Below are 22,297 nucleotides of genomic sequence, written 5' to 3' on the forward strand. Positions count from 1 at the left end.
ATGTAAATAGCTTCTTCCTTAGTTTTTACCTTCCTTAAACCACTGGGTTATCTCATTCTTCAGCTCTGAAGAATTTCTATGGTACTGCTTTTTTTTTTTTTTTTTTCCTATTCCAAAGCGCTTTGTTGTTCTCTTGACTTCATATTAAATAGTTTAAAGTATTAGTTCACCTCTGAAACAACAGTTCTGCATACATTTTCAAGCATTTCTTCCCACTTTCCTACAGCATTTTATGTTTGTTTTTTTTTTAAATTACTTTTCTGTACTGATGACATCTTTGTTTTTTCCCTCAAGAACAGCTGGCTTTCAACTTGAGCTATGAAGGCTTATTCATAGAATGAGAGCAGAGCAGAAGTAAACTGTGCTTATACTACTCTGCCACATGTGTGAATTTGCTGAAATGAGTATAAGTCACTGACAAATCCCAGCAAATGAGAAGTGCTGTGCCACTGAACTCTCTTAACATGTCTCTTACGGAACTTTCCACCTGTGCCTAAGAAACCTTTCCTTTTTATTAGTCTTTGCTCTCCTTTACGCTTCTCCTTTTATTTTACCTGTTAGATCTTTGCAAGTGACTTTTCTTATCACTTGAAACGAAACAATTGTCTTACTTTCAAAAAAAGTCATCAAACTCATAGTAGAGCTTTTGCTTCTTTTTTGTCAAAAATTTGACAAAACTTGTCAATTGATGGCTTTGATTTCCACCTCTTGACACTGTTTGGAAGCAAAATCTCATTAAGGATTTAAGTTACATTCACTGACCTCTATCTTTCAACAAAACTACTGTGGCCGTATATTTCTGACTGACTACCTACCATTTCCAAAAACAGACCTGTACAATTCCTAAATGTTAGTGAGCTTCTAGGTGTGCGGATGCTCAATAACAGCATTATTCCTTCCTCAAAGTAAAGGCTGGTAGACTGCAGTCTCATAACTTACCCTGTAAGCGCTGTGTCCCAGTCACCATCATCTACTATATCAGTTATCAGTTAACACAATACCATCTTATGACTTTTTTACTGTTGCAGAAGACATGTTTGTTGTAATTTGTGTTGTGTTTTACATACCCATAAGCTGATATGCCAAAGGAAATTATTTGGGAAAGTTCCCAAAACATAATGTCCAAACTGCCTGTTTTTCAGAACAGTCGAAGTCAGATGTGGTAGGGTCAAAAAGTATAGAGTCAAATGATGAGTTTTCATGTCATTACTTTCAAAACACAAAAATATACACTGCCATTTAAGTTGGACTGTGTATGTCATGTCTAAATGATTGTGAAATATGAGTAACTTTTTTTCAGTGAATGCTCTCATCTTCTAATAGAACACACGATAGCAGAGCTATTGTAGCTGTGGGGCAGTACAGAATATTGCGCGCATCCAGTAGGCGATGTTACTATGCGGTATCTTTTATAAACAGACCTCTTTTTGTCCATGTTAGAAGAAGGAGCTGACTCAAAGAATCTGATAATCTTCCAAAGAAAACATCTGTTTTAAATATATTTGTTTGGATTCCAGTCAGCACACCTAGGACTTGCATAATTAGCTTAGACTACAGAGTTCCTTTTTCAGAAGATATGTTTAGATAAATAAGCCATGCATTTTTCATTAAGCAAATATTCTTCCTTCTCCCTCCTCCCCCTTTTTGTTTTTGTACTTAGAAATTTGGGTTTTTTAAAATATACTTCTGCAAAGCAAGGATGGAATATTCAAACTTATTTAAAAGGTTTTTTTCTCTTTTTTGACATTTGTTTTACAGTATTTTGTATTAGGGAGAATGTCTGGCAGATATCATTTCAGTATTTTATTAAACAAGTGCACACACATATAAACATGTTTTCAATTCCAAGAATTGATCGTTTTTGGAATAAAATGTGAATCTTCTACCTTATACTATTTTTGTTACTGTCCTTCTGTATGTATGTTGTAAGACTTTTTGAAATGAATATGGTAATAACTTTTTTAGTTTAACCTTCCTAAAGATCTGATAAACTAAAATGCATAAAATACTTTTATCTCAGTTTAAGCAGCTCTTCAGAAGACACAAGAAACGGAAGCTCAGTTAGTGGTCTTTTCTCCATTCATCTTGTGCCATGTCGCACCACATGATTCCACTGAACCAGAATCTCTTACCATACAGCTCTGTAACATTAAAAGAATTCTTTCCTAAGACTGGATTAATAATTATGCATACCTTTGATATCAAAATCAAACCTCTAGAATGTTCAGACATTCATAGTTGGGAATGAATCTTTGCAACCAATTTAGCCTGGAGTGACAGTTTCGGAATATATATTGCAGGTGGGTCTCATACAGAAGGGCTGCACATGACACTGGTATTTCACACACAAAAGTGGTATCTAAGTCATTCTGGGTGTTTCAAATAATCCAGATGGAGTTGTTCTTAATTTGACCCCATATTCTTTATACCATGTCTTATTTCATCTGTGGTCTAGATTTGTGGAAACAAGAGCAATGCCTGTGTCGAGTGCTCTCATCTGGTTAACACCAGTCGGTTGTGTGTGATCTTAAAAGCCCTCTTACATCCTCACTGTACACAGAGTGATGTCATGTGTAGGAAGTGCAATTGCACATTGGTTGGTGTTCTTATGATTGTCAGAAACTCTCAAGCTTTGTCTGGATGAAGAATGCTGTTAACGACGCATTGCGTTCTTTCTGCCTGTGCACATGATTTTCTAGGAGAAGTTGGATAAATGGCTCTGTCCCCACTGTTAGGTAGTTTCAACCTAAAACTATTTCACATTAATTGTTTCTATTTTTCAAAAGCATTAATGTACGGTATTGCTGAATTCTGGAATGTTGTTGTCTGTTGGCTTTTCTACAGTGTAATTCAAGTGAGAATAATACAGATTTTGGTTGTTGTTCCATAGGTGTTTACTCTGTTATGGATTGCTGACTGGATGGTGCACCACTTCTGGAAAAAGGGAAAGGATCCTGACAGTTTTTCTATCCCTTATCTTACTGCGCTGGGAGATCTGCTTGGAACTGCCTTATTAGCCGTAGGTTTTCATTTTCTGTGGCTCATAGGTGACAGAGATGGTGATGTTGGAGACTAATTATTTCAATGGATGCAATGACTTTTCCTGAAGTACTGAGACAAGCAATCATTTCACTTGATGGTCCTCAAAATGGTTGTTTCATCTGGTCTAAGTAAATCAAGTTGATACAGATACAAAACAGCCTTAATCGTTTTGGTTTGAATTGGTAAAGAAGTGATGGATCTAGGAGGAGATTTGAGACCGTTAGACTGAAAACAAGGTGGATGGCTGCCAGTTGAAAACATCTGAGTAGACACAGCGAAGGACACATCAATCCTTTACCAAATCCTACATTTTTAAAAGAACTGATCTTTTAAAAGAACTGTTTCTTATCTGTTAGTGCAAACCAGAACAATCTCTTAATTTCTCATTCAGTGGTGATAAAGAAGAGGGTAAAAAATAGTCAGTGGCTTACCTTGTTTTTCTTCCCTAATACAAAGTGGGTTTGTGTTCTCATCTTCCCACAGAAGTGGGTAGGAGACGAGTTCTCTTTCATAGACCTGGTTACATGGTACATTCTTATCTTGCAAGTTCAATGCTGTTACTCTGACCACTGCAGACTTGATATCAGTAATAACTGTTAGAGTGATTCGTACCCTGGCTGTTAAAATGTTTTGCCACAAGCTTCATGTATACTAATAGAATTATCATCATTTATGAAATCAGACACTCGAAAAGTGTTTGCAGGACTGAGCCCTTTTTCCTTCTGCGAAAAAAAAAGCAACCTGATTATTTTACAGATGTAATTTATTAGAAGAGTGTAGTGAAGAGAGACAACCCGAGGCTGACCTGATCAATAATAACGGACTGATTATTAAAACTCCTTGCGCTGGAAAGTGTCTTTTCATTTGGCAACTGAAAAGGATGTTGAACTAACTGATATTAACAGTGTTGTGATGGCCAGTGTCCTGACACAAAGGAAGTATTTCAAGGTGTTGATTCAAACACGAACGCTTATCCCTGACTAAAACTTGGGGTATAAAAGATTATGTCGCTATTTTAGGCACTAAGAAAGTTACATAAACTTTTGAAATTCCAAAGTTGTCTACGTCATCCACTTCCAAGCAGAAACCTCCATTCTTGCTAACAGGATTTCTGCGTTCAAGCTCTAGAAGTAATCTTGTTCATAAGGAATGACTGCTTCTGAGTGATTTATCTTATTTCTATACCACAGTAATTCAAATAGCGCATTGATCATGAAGACTCTGGTTACCACTTAGAAAAAAAAAATACACCAATTGCTCTGGTTTATAATCTACTGGAAATTCCTCATGGTGTGTGTTTTTTAAAGGCTACTGCATACATCATAAATGCATAATTACATAACTCAGATTTTAAATATTACGATCAAAAGTTTTTAATTTTGAGAATTAAATTAGACAACTAAATCCACATATCAGTGTAAATCATAAATCTGTAAACATTAGTCCTGCAATTTATGGATATAAATTGTCCCTTTTAATTTGATGGACCTACTCAGATGAATTAATTAAATGCATAAGCGGTAATGGGGCTTCTATTGATGTTGGTCACCTTAAACTCTGTGGAAATTGGAAGTGTAACTCAGAAGATTAAACCAGCTATTCAGTGCCTAGACATGGATTTAGATGCCTGACTTAGCACTCTCATTTTAAAATGTTTATTAGAGCTTTTTCTTAGAGCTAAATGACGTAGCTGTTTGAATGAATCATATGTATCATGTCTTCTATTATGTGAAAGACAAAATCTTTCCAACTTCAAGTTCTCTGACTTCTCTTAGTTTCTATTAATGTTATTTAAATTAGTTGTATGTAGCACTGTAGGAAATACTCCCATTAAATTGCTTAAAATGGACTAGATGGTACTTTTTTTTTGACATAGATGCATGATTTTTCATTCTGATAGAACTGCCATCTGAATTAACCAAATAGGTATTTCAAATTCTTTTCCTGTTAGAGTTACTGGACTTTAAAGCCATTTTAAAACAAATTGCAAGGTTTTTTTAAATTAAAATTTCTTGAGGTATTTGTGATGTGTGCTTATCTGATGCACGGGGGCACTGTGATGTTTGGCCATTGCAGGATCCTTACCGTGTTCGATATTTTCATGGTAAATCAGCAACAGCTGGTGTTACAGCCTGCTGACAAATGGATGAGTGATCGGACTGCAGAGCTGGGCAAGAAATGTCAAATGGGACAAATTCAGTGAAATCTGAAAGGCAGAAATACACATCTTGAAGGGCAAGGAATAAATAATCTGTGATGCGGAAAGGTTTCGATTCCAATGTGAAAGAGGCATCTAAAAAAACATACAGTTCTGCTTTCTCTTCTGCACAATATTATAAAGGAGAAAGACCCTTATGACCAAGTTTTAGAGGGTGGATTACCCCATTGCACAAAGATAACCTGGGAGAAGGCACAAAAAAGTTGTTGTATCCAAGAGAATCTGTCATCCGCTCAAAAAGTGTACTCCCCTAGACTCTGACTCTTGACTCTGGTCAAGTCAACTTTGCTACAGTAGACCACTAACTTGATTTTTGTGCTTGTCCAAGTAGGACTCAGTTTCTTTTCTGCACATGTGTGAGAAATGTTAATAACATTCTGTTAAAGACAGAACAACAAGTCCCTTTGGTACCATTTAGAGCACTCAGTTGAAAGGTATTTCCTCAGATGGTACTCTGTCCCTTCTTATCAAAACAGCTATACTTTATAATCTTGCTGATAAAATGATTGCTCTTTATACTAAAATGAATTGAATATTTTCATCCCTTTTACCTGAAGAATATTCTTTCATATCTCCCTTTGTATTTTTTTCTAGCCTAATTAGGGCTATGATTGATTTACATCTATTTGATTTTTATGTCAGCATGTAGCATTTTCTTTATTGTGCTCTTATTCATGTTTCCTTATTCACCTCATTTAAGCTACAATTCCTCTTAAAGCTCCTCCTGCAACTTCTTGTAACATTTCCTCTCTTCTGATGAGACAGACCAGCCAGAAACTCCAGTTGCTTTGCCTTTATGAGCTACTATCTGTTACCTGATGCTGAGTAATAGCTGGAGTGCTCCTATGGAGTGGTCATTCCCACTGTCTACTCTTCTTTCCTCTGCTGCAGCAATATCCATATGGTAAGCAGAAAGTAAGGGCAAGTTCTCTGAAATGGGCATTGCTTGGCATTTTGAAGCATTTTGTGACCATCTCAATGGTTCTATGAGTGTCTTGATAGGGGAAAATTTCATTTCATAGAATGACAAGGTTGGAAGGGACCTACAAGATGATCTAGTCCAACTGTCCCCCCATTAACGTAGCTACAGAAAACCACTAGCCCATATCTCGTGGCACCTCATCCATTTCTGAAGCTGCAACTTTTTAGAGTAGCCAGGATAGTTCCACAGCCTTATTATGCTGCTGGACGCAGGGGAGGGTGTTTCTTTTAACCTATTTAGATCAACATTTGGAGTTTTTCAACATCGCTATACATCTTCCATTAATCTGAGAGGTTTAAATTTGTGATCTCTTTCACTCCAGTGTTTAATGCATTAATTTCTCTAGGGCTTTTAGAATGTTGATGATGAAAAGCTGGTGAGCAAATTAATTGCAATTCTTTTTACCATTTGCCAACTAAATCAGACTTTTCTTATACAAAGATCAACATGGCATGAGGATGAAGGCATTATAAATGCAGTCTAGTTTGAAGAATAGGGCTTCAAAATAAGGCCTATGATCTTTTTAATGGATTTGCTATTTGACTTCAGTTCTGAGCATCATGCGAGTAATGCAGAATACACACATTAGGAAGCACTGGTGAAACAGAGTGTTTGAAATTCATTATTATAGTAACATTGCTATTGTAAAGTGGGTAGTCTCTTTAGAGAAGCAGGAAATGTCAGTAGAATATGCTAATTAAATTACAAACCACTATGAGAAGAGCACAGTGATGTACAAAGGCACTACTGAATATGCCAGGAGTCTCCAGTAGGATTTTTCTTTTCTTTTTGGCTAGGTTGCTCTGTGATACAATACGTTGTTTTAACTGTGATCTCTAATCCATTCCTAACCATGTCAGTCTGCTCCTCTGTCATCTTTTGGGTCTTTGTCTTCCCGTCTGTACTCTACATCAGCTTTCAGTATGTGAAAGCTAGGAGAAATAGCTAGTAGAAGTGTGTTTTATCATTAAAGCATCTTTCTCGTATTCATAACAGAAAGGGTTTGCCTTGAATGCAATGAATATTTGATCATGTCATGCAAGATACTCTAGAAAATCCTGTATTAACAAATCATGAGTAATAAGTGATTAAAGCTGAGAACCAAAATGTTTAATAAATATGCAAAATTGCCATATTTTCTGTGAGTACCCAAGAGCAGTAGTGTATCTCTTAGTCATTCAGCATCACCAGGCTTAGAAGACAGGGAGTTTCTCCAGAGGAAATAAAGCTGTACCCCCGTTCTGGATGGACTTTACTTTCTCTGCAGTTAAAAATATAATTTGATTTCAGCCCTGCTAGTTGTTAACATAATATGCAGGAGAGTTCATCTTATGCTCTATTTATACTTCTGTTTCTCAGCTCTAACCATACTTGTTTCTTCCTTCATTTAACCAGCCTGCTAATGTGATTGAACATTCTTCGGGTTGCTCTTTTGAGGGTTTGTTCCCTCCACAAGACTTTATAAAAGTCTTGAGAGGCCCAGGTAGAGCTTTCCTTCAATAATTTTAAATCTTTGCACTAGTGAAGGAAATTACTGAATTATTTGGTAGACATCTTTGGGAATGATGGACTTCTTAGTAGTGCCTTGAAATTTAATATCTACAAGTTCTCTGAATTACATTATGAGTATTACTGTGACCAAGGACTAAGAAAGATTTGTCTGCTTACTCATGTTTTCTGGTGTCTCCTGGTTTTGATTAATGAAGGCGTTGCCGTGTTCTGGCTGAAGTAGAACGGCATTCTAGTCATACTGACGTTCTAAATGGTTTTCCAAAAATCATGATCAATAACACTTGCACAAAGTCAATTTATAGTTGGAAAGCAATCAGCCAGTAGGCTGCTTTCCTGAGAATCCTCCTGCTGTGGCTGCCCTTACATTACGCATAGCTGTGTTTTCCAATTTCAATTTGAAGCAAGTGTTCATCCCTGTGTCGACACTGCCGGTTTTTTTTTCTCTCTCTTGGAGTATCCAAAGTTCTGGAGTAATGTTGAATGTTTCATTTCAGTTGTTCTGAGTACTGAGCCAGTTTTTACTCAGTAAGGTTTTACTAAGCGAAAATGTAGACCTGTCCTATTGATTCTAGTTCTAGAGGGATGGATGGTAGCTTTCACTTAGAACAGAAGTCTATCTCTGGGATTTTTTGATTTTCCAAAGTAGGAGTTAGCTCTTTGAAGCTGACCACATTAGTGATCTGAGGACAACTCAGGTATCAAGATTACCTGAATTCATGTACAAAAAGGGTAGATGATTTGGAGATGCAAGTCAACTGTATTTATCTAATGTTTAAAGAACAGCTGATCACTCTTCCCTCTGTTCCCCATTTGAAATCTCAACTACTTAGACTCTTAATGCTTTGAAATTGCTTCTTTGCACTAAGTGTTGTGGAAACTATGGTCCTCCTCTGGAGCAGAAGACACTGAGGCCTTTGAAAGCAAACAAACAAAACCCTGCCAAAAAGCCCTGCATGCCATTTATACAAAATGAAAGATTTAAAATGCTGTGAATTTGGATACTGAAAGACACTCATCTCTAGGTTTAATTCTCAGCTGGCCTTTGCTCACAGTTGAAAGCTGATTAAATTTTTGAAGACTTTTTATAAATCACTGTAAGACAACCATGCCAAAAAACATGAAACCTGGCTCATATAGATGCCATGTCTGGTTATGTACTAAGTGCATGAGACTGAAATGATCAGTGGCTGTGTTAGCTTCTTAGGGAGAACTAACTTCCTTGCTTTGCTTTGCTTAGAGCAAAGCCTGACTGTAGAATCTTGGCATGAAACTGAATACGGCACTAGGTAAGACTGGCACTATACTCAGTATGCAATATTTCACCTCTGTTAGCCCCATGGCTGGAAGAGCAGCCACCCAGACAACTGCTGTGGTCATGGGATGGTTTTATAATGGTTGCAAGGTAAGACTTTCTGTGGAAAATCAGGAAGGAAAAAATGCCTGCACAACAGTTTGTCCAACCCTTTGCTCTGCCCCACACAGGGCATCTCAACCATCTGCTTCCTTTCTGCTTTACCTGGCCGGAATGGGGCATTCTGCGTATTGTGCTGCACTCCTCAGTTCTTTCTGGAAACACAGGAAGATGCAGAAATGTCCGCTGGCTCAGAGGAAGTCCAGGTCCACTGGTACAAAGAATTTTAAACATTTATTAAGGCGTGTAAATGTTTTAAAGTCCTTCTGATGAGATTACTGCATTGCATGAATGTTTAATAGATACAGAATCTGCACTTAAAGCCCTGATTAATGCAAACACACCTCTGGAATGTGTATAGCTTTCAGAACAGCACTGAGAGAGACAAGCCTGAATGTCTGCAGCACTCCTTGCCAGAAATGAAGTAAGGTCCTGTTCCCCTAAGAAGTCTCTCTCAACATGTATTCATTTGTCAAACATCGTTAAGCGCTCACCTTTACAACTAGTAGTTCTCATTCAGCAGCATCGCAGCCCTTTTGTGGCAGATGACCAAACTAAGGTGTTCATCATTCAATTAAACAGCAGCCAGCAGTGTGCCCTGGCAGCCCAAAAGGCCAAATTCCAGAGGTGTCCCAGTCCCAGCAGTGCCACCGGGCAGGGCCAAGGGTTGTCCTGCTGTGCTCAGTGCCGTGTGACCTCACCTGAGCGCTGGGTGCAGGTTTGGAGCTACAGCATATGGACATAAAGCTATTACAGAGTGTCCGAATAAGGGCTCCAACAGTGGTGAAGGGTCTGGAGGGAAGACACGTGAAGAGCGGCTGAGGGCCCTGGTTGTGCTCAGTGCAGAGCAGAGGAGCTGATGGAGGCCTGATGGTGGCTGCAGCTCCTGACAGGGAGCGGAGGGGCAGCGCTGAGCTCTGCTCTGTGTGACAGCGACAGGGCCCGAGGGAACGGCATGGAGCTGTGCCAGGGGAGGGGCAGCGGGGGGTCAGGGACGGGGTCTGCACCACAGGGCGGTGGGCATGGAGCAGAATGCCCAGGGTTTAGCATTTGAGTGGTGCTGCAAGGAGCCAGGGGTTGGGCTCCATGGTCCTTGTGGGTCCCTTCCAACTCGGGATGTTCTGTGATTCTATGCTATAAAACCTTTCAAGTTTGGGACAAAAATAGAGGCAGCCATGTTTTCTCTGCATTGTTAAAGGTCATTTGTTAAAAGTAAACCACTGTGAGTGGCAGAGGGCCGGGATGCACATCCTTTGGGATGCATCTCTGCTGCCTGGTAGCCTCCAAAGAGAAGGGAAGCACCAGGCAACGCAGCACAGCAGCATTCAGTTACATCTGTCCTGAGGTACATCCAGATCTCCTCAGTAAGATCTCTGGTGCAGTAGGAAACCATTAGCCACCACCACCATCTCTTAGCTAATTATCCTGAGGCTCTGTTGGATCAAAGGCAAAAGTGAGTGTGTTATTTTATTTCTAATCAGGAGCACACCTGGCTGAATTCAGCTCCTGAAATGTTCCGCTGGAGGGCAAAAGAGCATCTCTGGCTCCAGCTGCAAATCTCTGTTCACCTGAATAGTTCCCTTTGCATGACAATTTAATAATAAAAGAGAAGCTGGCAGTAACACCCTTCACAAAGCTTGTGACAGCACCTGCAAGCATGAGGCTGACTACAGCCTTAACCTGGGTTAAAGACATGGAGGATGCTGTTCCTATTGGCTTCAGGTGGAACCTCTGCCATTCCAAATGGAGCACGCAGTGTCTTAAACCTGAAAGCAGGAGATCATTTCAGAAGTGCTGACCTGAGGCCTTTCCACCTGACATCTTTCTGCTTGTGAAAAATGAGGCTGGAATCCCAACACTGCAAACAAAGCGTGCGACTCTGCACTGAGAAACTGTGAGGGAGCCTGCGTGCCATGGCCCGGCTGCATTTCCCAGTATGGAAGTGCTCATTCATGTTCTGTGTGGGTTGTTTGTAGCTTTATATCCACCTCCTGCCAAAGGCTGGCTGGGCAGCCTGAGCCATGCTGCCATAAGCCAAGCAGCATCGCTTGCTTTGCTGTAATTGGAATGCTTTCCTTTCATTTAATTCTAAATATCTCATAATGAAACTCCCAGGACTTCCATATTACCGAAGGAAATACTCTTAATAAATCCCGTAAAGCTCCAAACCCAGGAAGGAGGGGAGTAAAACAGGGACACCCACAGCTAGATCAGGGTGCTCAGAGCCCCTCCAGCCTGACCTTGGATGGAACATGGAATGCAACTGTCGTCTCTGTTCATCCCCATGAGAAAGCCTCCACACTCAGCCCTGTGACTATGCTGGGCCCAGCAGTGCCATGAGGGGAGCAGTGCTTACCTCAAAGCCCAACACACTGCTTCCTAGCCAGGGGAAAGCATGGTTGTGCATCACTTCAGAAGGGAAAAGAAAGTTGGTTATTCTCTCTTCTTTTTTTTTTTTTTTTTTTTTTTTTTTTTTTTTTTTTTAATGAAAAAAAGATTTTATGGGCTTGTTTAGCTTGGAAAAGAGAAGACACCAGAAAGACCTCATTGTGGCCTTCCAGTACTTGAAGGGAGCGTGTAAACAGGAGGGGGAACGGCTGTTTATGTGAGTGGGTAGTGATGGGACAAGGGGGAATGGTTTGAAACTGAGACAGGGGAGGTTTAGGTTAGATATTAGGAGGAAGTTTTTCACACAGAAGGTGGTGACGCACTGGAACAGGTTGCCCAAGGAGGCTGTGGATGCCCCATCCCTGGAGGCATTCAAGGCCAGGCTGGATGTGGCTCTGGGCAGCCTGGTCTGGTGGTTGGTGACCCTGCTCATAGCAGGGGGGTTGGAACTCGATGGTCATTGTGGTCCTTTTCAACCCAGGCCATTCTATGATTCCATTATTCTTTTAACAGACCTTTTCCTAAAAGCTGCTCTGTGTGTGGATCAGGGAGGTGGCTGTGGGATCTGCTGTCCTTTAGGCAGAATGAAACCAGACTGTCATTTTTCAGAAATTTCAAGCTTTGGCAAAGCTGTAAAGTGCAACCTGAAAGGTGAGCTATTTCGGTGCGCCACCAGGAGCTTTGTGTGCCATTCTGTGCAGTGCAGCCAGCGAGAACAGCCCTACACAACACCCTGGGAAGCAGATGCTCCCATTTCCATTCTGCCACTTGACTTTTTTTCTCTCTTCCTCCTTGTTTTCCAGATTTTAGTTTTAGAATTGCAGTAGAATTAAAGGAAATGCCTTTCCATCCATGTGAAATGTTGGGAAGTGATGGCAGAGCTCATGCCCACACAGTGGCCAGTACAACTGCAGGGGTTGAACAGCACCTGGCTGTCCCCTTGCATCTCTCCAGGCTACATGAGCACCCCTGTGCCAGCTCTGGTGTCCTGGGGCAGCAGTGGGCATCCATCCCTGTGATGTGGGTATTGCAGAGGCTGTGGATAGTGGCAGCTCCCTTAGCCCTGTGTACTGATGGAATAGGGTTGGGTTGCTTTGAAGCATGTGTGATCGCTGCTGAATTACTGGGGGAGGCAGAGCAGTCAGCACAGTGGCTGAGCCAGGCTGAGCATTTGCTTAGTTTGAGACCTCCTTAATGACCTCCCTTGGAACAAAACCACAGACGAAACAAATGAGCAGTATTTGGCAGTATGAAGGTGGTTGTACTTGGCAAGGCTGTGTGCTCAAGAAGCCAGGCTCCACTTCTGATTGTTGCTTATGGTGTGTGGGAGGCTTTAGTGGTGGAAATGGGCTTGGTCTCCAAAGATGGACGGTACCCATTGTGTGCCATGGCACCTACTGAGCAGATTTCCTATTTCCAGTTTAACATTCTGCCCCACTGTGAATAACAAAGCTCACTGTGCACCCTGTGCAGAGCCTGTAGGTCTGTTTGCCATGGGCTGTGCTACACCCAGAATACAGCCAGTTTTAGGGCTGTCCTAATTCAAGGGGTAGGCTGAATTGCTGGAGAGGATCTAGCGATGGGCTGTGATGTTTGGAGGTACAAGGCATATAACCTACAAGGGGATAGGTGGGTATCTGACCTGGCTTAGTTTGGTGGCAGTATGGTGAAGTGGGAACCTAATGGCAGCCTACTTGCTGGGGACTTCTACTACTGATAGAGAGCGGATGCAAATTGAGGGCTGAGTCTCAGAGTGACTTGGAAAACATCTCTGCTGGGCAGATAGTGCAGCACTACAACAGGGCCGACGTTAGATTTCCTGCCCCAAAGCAGTAAACAATTTTGAGTCTTCTGCTGGTCCTACCACAATAATCCTTTGTGAGAAAGCAAAGGCTTGTGGACGAACTCCCATCCCTGAGAGCACGAGTCAGAAATAAAGCACACAGAGAGGAATTTTCTTTCTTCAATTTAATTGAAGTTACTTAGAAAAATAATCAGGCTTGAATGGCTTTTTAAGGAAAGATTCATGAGCAGTTCACACTTGTGTTGGCAATGTATAATTTAGCTTTTTTTTCTTTATTAACAGTATATTTAGGTATGAGGAGATACTTTTCTACAACAAGCCTTCTACTGCATACAAATAGGTAAAAAAAAAAAAAAAATCCAACCCCACATCGATGTTAAATTATTCGTACACATTGTATTGTGCATGCATGTAAGAAAATAACACTCTCTGTAACAAGAGTAATAGTAAGGACAGTCCCTTTTTGTACCTGAAAAGTGCAGCAGACTACAGTGAAACCCTAAGACATCTGGGGTTAATTTCTAAAAGCACTTCAGCTCGTGAATTAGTTCACTTGTCTTATGCAGCGCGTGGTTCAGGCAGTTCGCAAGTTTCTGTGACGATGAAGAGGCTGAAGGATGGGAGAAGTCAGGTTTGGGGGAGCCCACGTCCTGGAGCCACCGCTGTGTTTGGATGGGCTGAACTCAGGTGGGCTCCAGGTTAAGGTGTTTGGGGTGAGCGGTGCCAGGGAAGGGGCTGTGGGACGGCTGCTCCTTGGCCCAAGCTCTGAGGGAGCTGGTGGCAGAGGTGGGACTGTCCCCGCTGGTACCTCTCTTTGTTCACCACTGCTTGACTGCAACTGATCACAGAATCATGGAATTGTTAAGGTTGGAAAAGGCCTCTAAGATCACCTAATCCAACCGCCAACCCTCACCGTGCCCACTGACCACCTCCCTCAGTGCCACATCCACACGGTTCTGGAACACCTCCAGGGATGATGACTGCACCGCCTCCCTGGGCAGTACCTCCTACCAAAACAGCATCTTCCCAGCTGGTCCCTGGGACCTCCTGCACACATCTGTGGTTTGAATTTTGTCTGCTCATCTCCTGGGACCAGCTGTGGCCACAGCAAAGCTGAGCTCCAGAAGGAGGTGGCACTCGGGAGCAGATCAGACCCTCTGCTCCTCCAGCTGGGAGACCCAGTGAACATAGGGGGTGAAAGCAGCCCAGTGCCATGCTCCTCTCTGTAGGAGGTGGCCTCCATCTCACAGTGACAAGGAGGTATAGCCCTGAGCTTCCTCCTATGTGGGGACAGGGGAAAAGAGACTAGTTTTGGCTCAGTCAGAACAGCACACCCAGTAGTCTGAAAAAAAACCTACCCAAGCTAAATTTGTTAACACCTGTGGTCCTCCTCTGACCTGCTGAGGGCTTTGTGTTCAGCAGGCAGGATGCGGTCATACCCAGCGTGCCAGCTCTTCATCTAAATAGGAATCTCCAACCAACTCAGAGCACTCCAGAGCAGATCTACCGTGTTACATTGACAGATTGTAGCAGTTTGGGATTGGGGTTTTCAAAAAGCATGAAGTGTTTAAGTACCTCTCCTGGGCACACAGAGGCCATTTCAGGGACCCAGCTTTGAGGGGTGACCAATGCTGGCCCCAACAGTGGCAGCCTTCAGAGCTCCTGAACAGGCCTCTTCACCTGCAGACTTCAGAGCTGCCAGATGGGGTTGTTTTCTCTGTGTCTCCAAAGCGGTGAATGCTGAAGAGAATATTTAAGAACAGATAAAAATGTGGTGCTGAGCGCAAAGCAAGTATGATAAGAAGGGGGACGGCACGTCCTGCTTATGACACATGTACTTTCTAAAGTAACTTTTTTTCCTAAACGAAAAGATTTAGATCATATTCTGTTGAAATGGAGTAGCTGGCAACTAAGAAAATGGGACAGCACCAAACAAGCACACAAACGGCTCGCAGGATGTATGGGGGGAAGGAGAATCTACCCTCGTACAGATGCATTACTTTTTTAAACAAGCGTATACCCACGGACCTACAGCCAAAGGAAAGATGGCGCACACTGCGATAGGCACTTGCAGCAGCTCCACGTACTCGAAATGAGACAAAACTGCTCTCAAGTTGCTTGCTGCGATCAGAAAGCACTCAAGAATTTGGAGCTGTTGGATCCTTCATAGTAATGGGGTTATAAACAGGAGCCGGGCTACGAAAACTGTCTGCTGCAGGGTGGGTGATTCTTTTGGAGGGCATGATAAATACGGCCTGAATCCTGGGTAAGAGCAAGCACGATTGCAAAAGGAGTTCAGCTGCTGTTTGCTGTGCTCATTCATTCATCACTGAGATGTACTCAGCAACTTGGTTTTGCAAAAGCAGACAGCCCTGTGTCACTTCTTCAACCACGTGGTGTCCTGAGGGCTGTGTAACTGAGCAGCCATCATCAGCTGCTGCACACTGCGCCTGCCAGGCTCTGGCTCTAGCTGAGTTTACCTAAATCTGCTTTTCTTTTTGGAAGTGTTGGGTCTGATTAAAGAAGACAGACATGCAGACAGTGCAAAGCCCCACTGTAACAACCAACCTTAGAGCAGATTTTAGCTTCTCACAAATGTCTCGACTAAAGCCTGTGCCAGTCGCTTCTCTTTTGTTCCCTGAACAAAGCCCCCGGCCAACAAAGCCTTGCAAAATCAAACCTGTCCCTTGCCTTCTGGAGAGCTGTAGTTTGCCTGGTGATGTGGACAAGGGCTGCAGCCCTGAGGACCTAGCAGCGTGCTGCTGGCCTGTGTCACTGGAAGAAAGCCTCTGCCTTCTGTCCCAAACACGTGTTGTGGGCTCCAAACCAAATCCCAGCCCTGCTCCTACTGCCCTCAGGGCCACACATCTCATTGGCATTGCATTAAAGCAAGCAAAACAACCACCACAGAGATGTTTGCCTTAGATAAGAAGGCCATGTTCTAACACTAGACCTGATTTAGATGAAATATTGACAGATGGGAGACTAGAAACATTCCTGTCAATTCATCCCTGTCACATTCAGTGACAACTGAAAAAAAGATTCCCCTTTTCCCCATAGGAAAAAGCCATGAAACCAGCATGTCGGAAGCTTGGAGACCTCTTTTATTGCCCTGCATGCTTAGAGATCAACACAAAGATGACCTTCTGGTTTTTAAAATAACATGCCCCCATCCCTTCCAGCAACATATCATGGCTGGTGGTTCCTGAGCACGTTATCCAATTCTAGTCACCCATCTTAGGATCAAGGAGGAGGCACAACTTCTAGAGGCTGGAGCTTCCCAAATCCCCCATCCTGGATATGAATTAAATGAACGCCAGTTGCTCTGGGCTTTCAGATTTCCTCATGGTCACATTCAAAGTGCCAGTTTTTCAGATGGAGCCATCTGCCAAATCTGCATTCATTTGGGTGGGCAGCCTTCAAACTATGAGCCAATGGGACTCATCGTGTTCTTGATAAAACCATTAAGTCCAGATTTATTTTTTTTTTTTTACAAAATGCTCGTGGTTTCTCTTCCTAAGGACTACATTCGCATTTATTTTGATCAGGGGTTTAGAGATCAGTTTAGAGATCATGTATCTATGAAAATTGGTTTTATTTTCCCCTTTCAGGGCTATAAAGACAGCTTTGTAGTACGTTTAAGTGCAGTATCACTTTCTGAAGTAATTATTTCCATCATTATTCTCAAGGTGTGTGGTATCAAGAACCACTCCTATATTTACCTGCATGAAAGGCTAACAGAAGAATATTATTATCCAGAGAAAAGCTCAACCGAAGACAGAACAAAACCAAATTCCTTTTGTCCAAATGTTATCTCACCTCTGTTGCTACAGGAAAACCTCCCAAGAGACAACGTTTTAAATAAGTATAAATAATATTAATTAGGATTTGAGGAACGCAAGATCAGTGAAAGTCACCGGAACACAATTAATGCTTTTTTCAACAGCGAGGCAGTATTATTCATTTCTATGGCTGGATGGACACAATCCCGTTACCCTGCAAAGAGAGCTGTCCTTTCTTACAGTTGATTTAAATAAATTTGACTGTGCTGCTCGCAGCATCATTCAAAAAAAAAAAAAAAAAAAGAAAAAAAAAAGAAAAAAAAAAGAAAATCATTAATTTACAAAATAACCCACTCTCCATATTTATTATGACAAATAAAAATCTTAAATAAAACAGGCTTTCTCTCCCCTCTCTCCCCCCAACCCGTCCCTCATTCCGATTTCAGGTAGCTTGGCACTGAGTAATTGAACATTAAAAAATCAAGTTTGTAGACTTCATACAGCTGCGTTTGGTGCTCCGAGCTGATGTTCTGGAAGAACTCTGTGGTCATTTCATCAGTAGTTCTCGTTGACTTTGCATAGGTGGGGAACTTCAGGTAGTTGCTGACTCCTGCAAGCTGGAGAATGTAATTCGAATCCTCTTCGAGCGTTTCGTATTTTCCTATGAGGTCATAGTGAATGTGGCAAGGATGGCAGAGGGAGTACACGGTCTGCCAGTGCTCATTGAAGGGCTCTTCTCTTTGGGTGTGTGGGTCGATGAGATAGGCCACAAACTCTTCAAACTTCACATCGTCTCCTTTACGCAGAGCTTCCTGGGTTGCGTTCTTCCTCTGTCGCCTCACAATTTTGGTGCCGTAGCGCTTGTGGAAGGAAGTGTTGTACTTCTGGGTGAACTTGTTCCTGTAGGCTGACACCAGTCTCTCAAAAGGCTCACGAACAAAGAGGAACTTCATGTAGTTTTTCAAGCGGTGGTTGATCTCTGGGATGCTGTACTGGTTGAGGGTCTTCAGGTTTGAAGACACGTGGGCTTCATTGGCCGGGATTTCCATTGGATCGCTGTATTTGCCTCTTCCCGTCAAAACCATCATGACTCTCTTCCAGTTTGTGCAGGCCACTTTAGGGACGTAGCAATAGATCATTTCATGATCTTCATCCACCACCAGGTGTTTGAGATCGTTGGGTGTCAGCACACGGCGCTTCCTGCTCAATACGCTGTTTGCTCGGCACGTGTCTGTCACTTGGTCTCGTCTAATCTGATGGAGAATGGCTGTGTTGGACAACTGCAAGGAAAGCACATGAACCAGTAAGTCAAGCAGGCTGGAAACTTCCTGCCTTTTTACTTATTATACAATTCGGAGAGAAGTAGATTAGTGCCTGTAGAAACTTAAAAGAGTGAGGCTGAGGAGAAATGTTCCCACATGAGAAGACAGAGGAGCCTCTTTTGCCTCCAAATTTCTGGACAAGAGCTGCTTAAATACTGTTCACATTGTTCAGGGATTTGCTTTGAAGCCAATGCGAAGGAGCGCAGGCACTTACACATCCTGGTGGTAAATGTATTTACACAAAACTCACAGCCTGAGATGTCATCACTGCTTTTCTGAGCCCTGAAGAACCAATCCCTGGTCAACAATCCCTCTTCCCACTACAGCAAGATCCCCTGCCTGACTTCTTGCTGCTGAGATGGGGTTGGATCTACACCAGATCTGGAAAGTTTGTCAAAATGAAAACAGTGTGTGGTTTTGTTGCTGGTATCTTTTATGCTGGAGAATGAATAATCTCAGCTTGTCTGCTGGCCACGACCTTGGCAAAAGACATGAAGCCAATGGAGACTCCTGCTGGTCCCTAGGGGGAGCGTTCACACTGACATAGTTTCCTGAGGAGCAGGGAGAATATTAACCATAAATCTGCCTCTCTGCTAAAGCCAGACTAACAGAAAGAGCGAGCGCGTGGCCTTCTAACACGCACTGCATTGTCTTCACCCACAGCCCTTTATTATTTTGTTAATAGCTCCCTAATTTTCTACTATTATTGCTACTGGATGCTTTGGAGAGGCTGTAATCTATCTTCAGGGGAGCCCACAGGGCCCACTGGGCTGTTGCACAGCATCCACCAGCTACCACACTCTGTACAGCATGATTTTCTGCTGTAATGAAACCCCTGGGAAACAGAAACTGTTTGCCCAGGCAATGCTGATGCAGGGCTTCTACCTTTGGTTATTCAGAGCTACCTGAGGTGTCCCAACATGGGCCCATATTTTGCTGTGCAGACTGCCCTCGCTGCTATGAATGCCTTTCTACATATTCTGAATGAATTTTATCACAGCAGCAGGGGAAAGGTTTTGGTAATAGCATTTACATTTACTTAATACTGCTTACCTATGGATTTCAAAGAGCCTTGTGCACAGTAATTAGTTTAGCCTCAAAGCCAAGTATTAAAGCAAGTATTGACCTTCCAGTCTGATAGGCAAAAGGTCTGAGATGACTTCTTGAGCACTGGAGCTTTCAAGTGTATTCATTGAATGACTTCTAGGCGGTTCTTCAACATGAATCACAGGATCCTACAGTGAAGCAGCTGAGATGCTGCATCTGCTCAGGGCAGGGGCTGGCCTCTGAGGCAGCATTAAGCCTTCTTCTCCCCTTTGTAACACCCTGGGCAAATGGTTCAGCACCAGCTTGGGGTCAGATCTCTGCTTTCAGTACCAGTAGTCTCAATTCATAGAAGGAATAAAGTCAACAAACAGGTTCAAAATGCAGTTTAGAGGCAAAAAACAATGCACAAAACACCCCAAAACACCTTAGTGAAAGAAAAATGGACCTAAGCCAAACATAGGACATCTGAGCTTTGGAATGAAAGAAGACAGAACTGCTACTTTTATGGATAAGCCCTTAAAAGCACAGACTTCGTCCACCCATTGGCAGAAGAAACTTTTCAAAGCTTCAACAGCCAACACTCTTGTCCTCTCTGTGCTGCAGAGGGATGTTCTCGAGGGACACGGCACACCAAAGGCACCTCAGATTTGCACAGGAGGAGTTTTCCTTCAGGCCACCAGGTATGTGTCTATCCCGGGACCTCTATATTTTGCATGCTGCCAACCACCACTTCCCTTGGATTCCTTGAGACCTTCCACATTTCATCTCTTTAGTCCCTTGTTCAGCAAAATGTTGGCTAATGGTTAAAACATGCAGTAGCCCAGTGACTCCTTCATTCAGCTTGGCTCAACTTTTGTGCGTGTGTGGTATCCCCCTGAACGCCTTCCAGGTGCATTTCAAGGGCAGTTTTGTGTCGGAGTCCAAGAGAGAAGACCAGTGTGAAACGCATTTCACGTTTCCTAGGGAAATGAGTGCTCAGGAGTTTCCAAAGTAAGATGTTAGAAAGCTGTTGTCATGGACCACACAGATTTTGGGAGAAAATCCCCCTTTTCATTAGGAAAAAAAAACTAAATAAATCACTATTTCAATCTATGCTATCCTCAGAGAGATATAGAACCAGCAGTCAGCTCTGCACTGGTTCGTTACTAGGGAATAATTTTCAAAGCACTTAGCAGAACCCTGTGTGAACACAGACACTTACAAATTCTCTACAGACAGATGAAATGCACAAATCTCTCTTCTCCTGTAGATTATCTATCAGCATCATATAGCACAGTGCTACTGTTTGCCTCTGGTTCCAGTGTAAAAATAAGAGATACCGCTACATTACAATATGTTAATGTGCTGTACTTGCTGGTCTTGGGATGAACACAGAGTTAAGTGGATGAGATCCCATGACCTGTGTTAGATAGAAGGTCAGTCCTGATAATCTAATGGTTGCTTCCGCCCCTGATCTATGGATGAGTCCTTGTGGAGCTGTGCTTTGCTCCTGATTTCATTCCAACATCAATAGGCTAAGTACATCCATTAACATTAATGAGATTTTCAAGCATTCGGAATAAGGGGAAGAATGCAGCTTTACCATTTGCAATTGCAAATGAGCTTGTGCTGCAATAAATTCACTTAAAAGACAATGCTTGAGCATTTAGAAGTGGCACTTGCCTGCCAGTGTTAACACAGAAGAAACAAGATGAAATGGCACCAAAGTGGTCAGCCCCATTCACTAAACATACACCAGCGCCCAGAGGCCAGCTCTGCACCTGCTCTGACCTGACTGGCAGCACACAACACTCACATAGCAATGTAATGATGAAGAGATATTGCCCTCTTCTCATATATTGCAGTATCTCTTGGTATGGCTGATGGATGAGGAACCGCGTAGGAAATATGGCTTTGAAAGCTCCACTTTATTCTTTTTCCCAGGCTTCTGTGTGTTGTGAGGTGTAACGATCCCAGCCCTGACACAAAGGGAGAACACTCAGCCCAGCATGCCTTGTCAGGGTGGGTGCCTCCTGCACAGCCTACAGGGAGCCCTGAGCGTGCCCTGGCAGCCCGTCCCCAGTTCCAGCAGGAGGTGAGGCTGTGGCATTTGCCTCCATTTAGAGCTGTACCTCCACAGTGCACTAAAGAACAGGCTGCCAGAGAACACACATACGTGCGCTGGCTACCTGACAGACTTCAACCCCGGCATGCAGAGGTTATTCTAGGTAAATCACAGTAATGAGAGGGGAGGTATTTCTTTCTGACTGCTTAGGCACAGCAGGCTAAAATAATCTTCAATGGCCTTTCCAAGCCAGACGGTCAAACAGCATGTTCAGATTTAAACACAGGACATTTTTAATTATTATTATTACATTTATAGAACTGAGCAGAGTAGCGTGCTGCACCTCAGGAGCAGAGACCAACTGAATTCATGGAACTGCCTGCACTCAAAGCACTTTTTGAATGGAAAAACAGGAACACCGATCTGCCACTCAAAAAATCCAACCCAAAAACCCAACACAAACTTTATAAAATCTAAGCTCTATGTATAAAATGAGAGTGTAAAGAAGTAACCCCTCACAGTGCTAAAAGGCAGGGGTTTATCTACTCCCATTGCACTGCCCACAGCTGCAGCTTGTTGCCTGCTGTTGAGAGCATCTCCACTGCACTGGGAGTTGTGCCTATCTGGCAGCACTGTTAAGCTTAGCGTGAACCAGAGCTCATCTCCACCAACATCTTCTTAGGAGTTTTTATGCGGAAGGTGAGCAGAGAAGACCCATAATTCACTGAAAGCAAGATCTTAAAGT

At 42.7% G+C, this 22,297-nt stretch overlaps 2 protein-coding genes across 3 annotated transcripts in view; one reads left to right on the forward strand and one right to left on the reverse strand.

Moving 5' to 3' along the window:
* Window positions 1-4,891, forward strand: part of SLC41A2 (solute carrier family 41 member 2) — a 44,937-nt gene extending 40,046 nt beyond the window's left edge. The window contains exon 11 of the mRNA XM_072342913.1: window positions 2,891-4,891. Within this exon, the coding sequence (XP_072199014.1) occupies window positions 2,891-3,076 (186 nt within the window). The 3' untranslated portion in view covers window positions 3,077-4,891. The remainder of the gene's footprint in view (window positions 1-2,890) is intronic.
* An 8,632-nt stretch (window positions 4,892-13,523) lies between these two features.
* The window catches only part of CHST11 (carbohydrate sulfotransferase 11), a 153,416-nt gene continuing 144,642 nt past the window's right edge, over window positions 13,524-22,297 (reverse strand). For both annotated transcript variants that reach the window (XM_072361049.1, XM_072361042.1), the window contains exon 3: window positions 13,524-18,419. In XM_072361049.1, coding sequence (XP_072217150.1) covers window positions 17,571-18,419 — 849 coding nt within the window. In that variant the 3' untranslated portion in view covers window positions 13,524-17,570. The remainder of the gene's footprint in view (window positions 18,420-22,297) is intronic.

Source organism: Excalfactoria chinensis, chromosome 1, assembly GCF_039878825.1.
Source record: "Excalfactoria chinensis isolate bCotChi1 chromosome 1, bCotChi1.hap2, whole genome shotgun sequence".
NCBI classification, from domain to species: Eukaryota; Metazoa; Chordata; class Aves; order Galliformes; family Phasianidae; genus Excalfactoria; species Excalfactoria chinensis.